Source organism: Perkinsus marinus, assembly GCF_000006405.1.
Source record: "Perkinsus marinus ATCC 50983 genomic scaffold scf_1104296969090, whole genome shotgun sequence".
NCBI lineage: Eukaryota > Perkinsozoa > Perkinsida > Perkinsidae > Perkinsus > Perkinsus marinus.
The window spans coordinates 26,077-27,024 of NW_003202922.1; the positions used below are offsets into that span (position 1 = coordinate 26,077).

Here is a 948-nt window from a genome sequence, read left to right on the forward strand (position 1 = left end):
GTAAGTATGTTAGATACTTATGTACGAGAAAGTGGACAAGGACTACAGCATAACAAGAATGTTGATGACGAGCTCGGAGGACGAATACAAGGTAAGCCAGGGGTAAGGGTGTAGTGGTCATGATCATTCTCAGCGGCAACGGAGAAGATGAAAGTTTACAAGTATGTTGTTGATGACTCTATTGTAAGAGTTATTCAATGATATCTGTGAGACATGTGTTTCGGGCAACTAGCAGTGTTGTGTTCGTAAGTGGTGGTGGAGAAGAGGCTGTTCTATTCTATAAAAGTAACAGCATACAGTTCAAAAACATTACAACTTTCCAGGAAAGTCTAACGGCCTGCATTCACTTCGTCTACGGACACTGATACGACCTACTGCATTCACTGCGCCTACGATCTGCTATCTCTCACCACAAAACCTCGAAAACAACAGCGAGAGAAGAGTTGGGCGTTTCGAGGCAAACTGAAACCCCAGAGATGTACATCCCGAACCGTTCGTGTTAACCCTCGGGCTGATTTTCATAGAAGACATTCGCCTTTGTTGTCTTTTATTTCTGTTCCGAAGGTGCCGACAAGCTTCACGAAAGACTCGAACGAAACAGTCACCGTATTTTCAGAGAACGGCGATCGACTGGTGCCTCAGTGTGACCATGTGCCCACGTGCTGAGATAGAGCGCACGGAAACTTTAGTATGTGTCAAGCGGAAAGTCTTCGTTGTCGAATCCTGAGCTCGACCTGGGGGGCTGCAGTTTCGGCACAGTCGATGCTGCTGACGAAAGACCCCCTGCACGCATGCGTACCTATCACATGGCTGTGGAATCTGGAAGCGCGGTAATCTCGTGACCATCATCCTCGAATCGCCAACTCGACAGTTCGACGTATTCCCAGTCCTCACGGTGAGAATCTCACCTGGAGGTCTCCACGCCGACGTTGAGCATCTCCATGGTCG

The 948-nt window shown here is 48.2% G+C and overlaps 1 protein-coding gene across 1 annotated transcript in view; it reads right to left on the reverse strand.

Annotated features, from left to right (window-relative positions):
• Positions 1 to 904: 904 nt before the first annotated feature.
• The window catches only part of Pmar_PMAR002836 (conserved hypothetical protein), a gene marked incomplete at both ends in the record, with an annotated part of 3,994 nt that continues 3,950 nt past the window's right edge, over positions 905 to 948 (reverse strand). Inside the window, one exon of the mRNA XM_002768007.1 lies at positions 905 to 948. This exon is cut by the window's right edge and continues 4 nt beyond it. Within this exon, the coding sequence (XP_002768053.1) occupies positions 905 to 948 (44 nt within the window).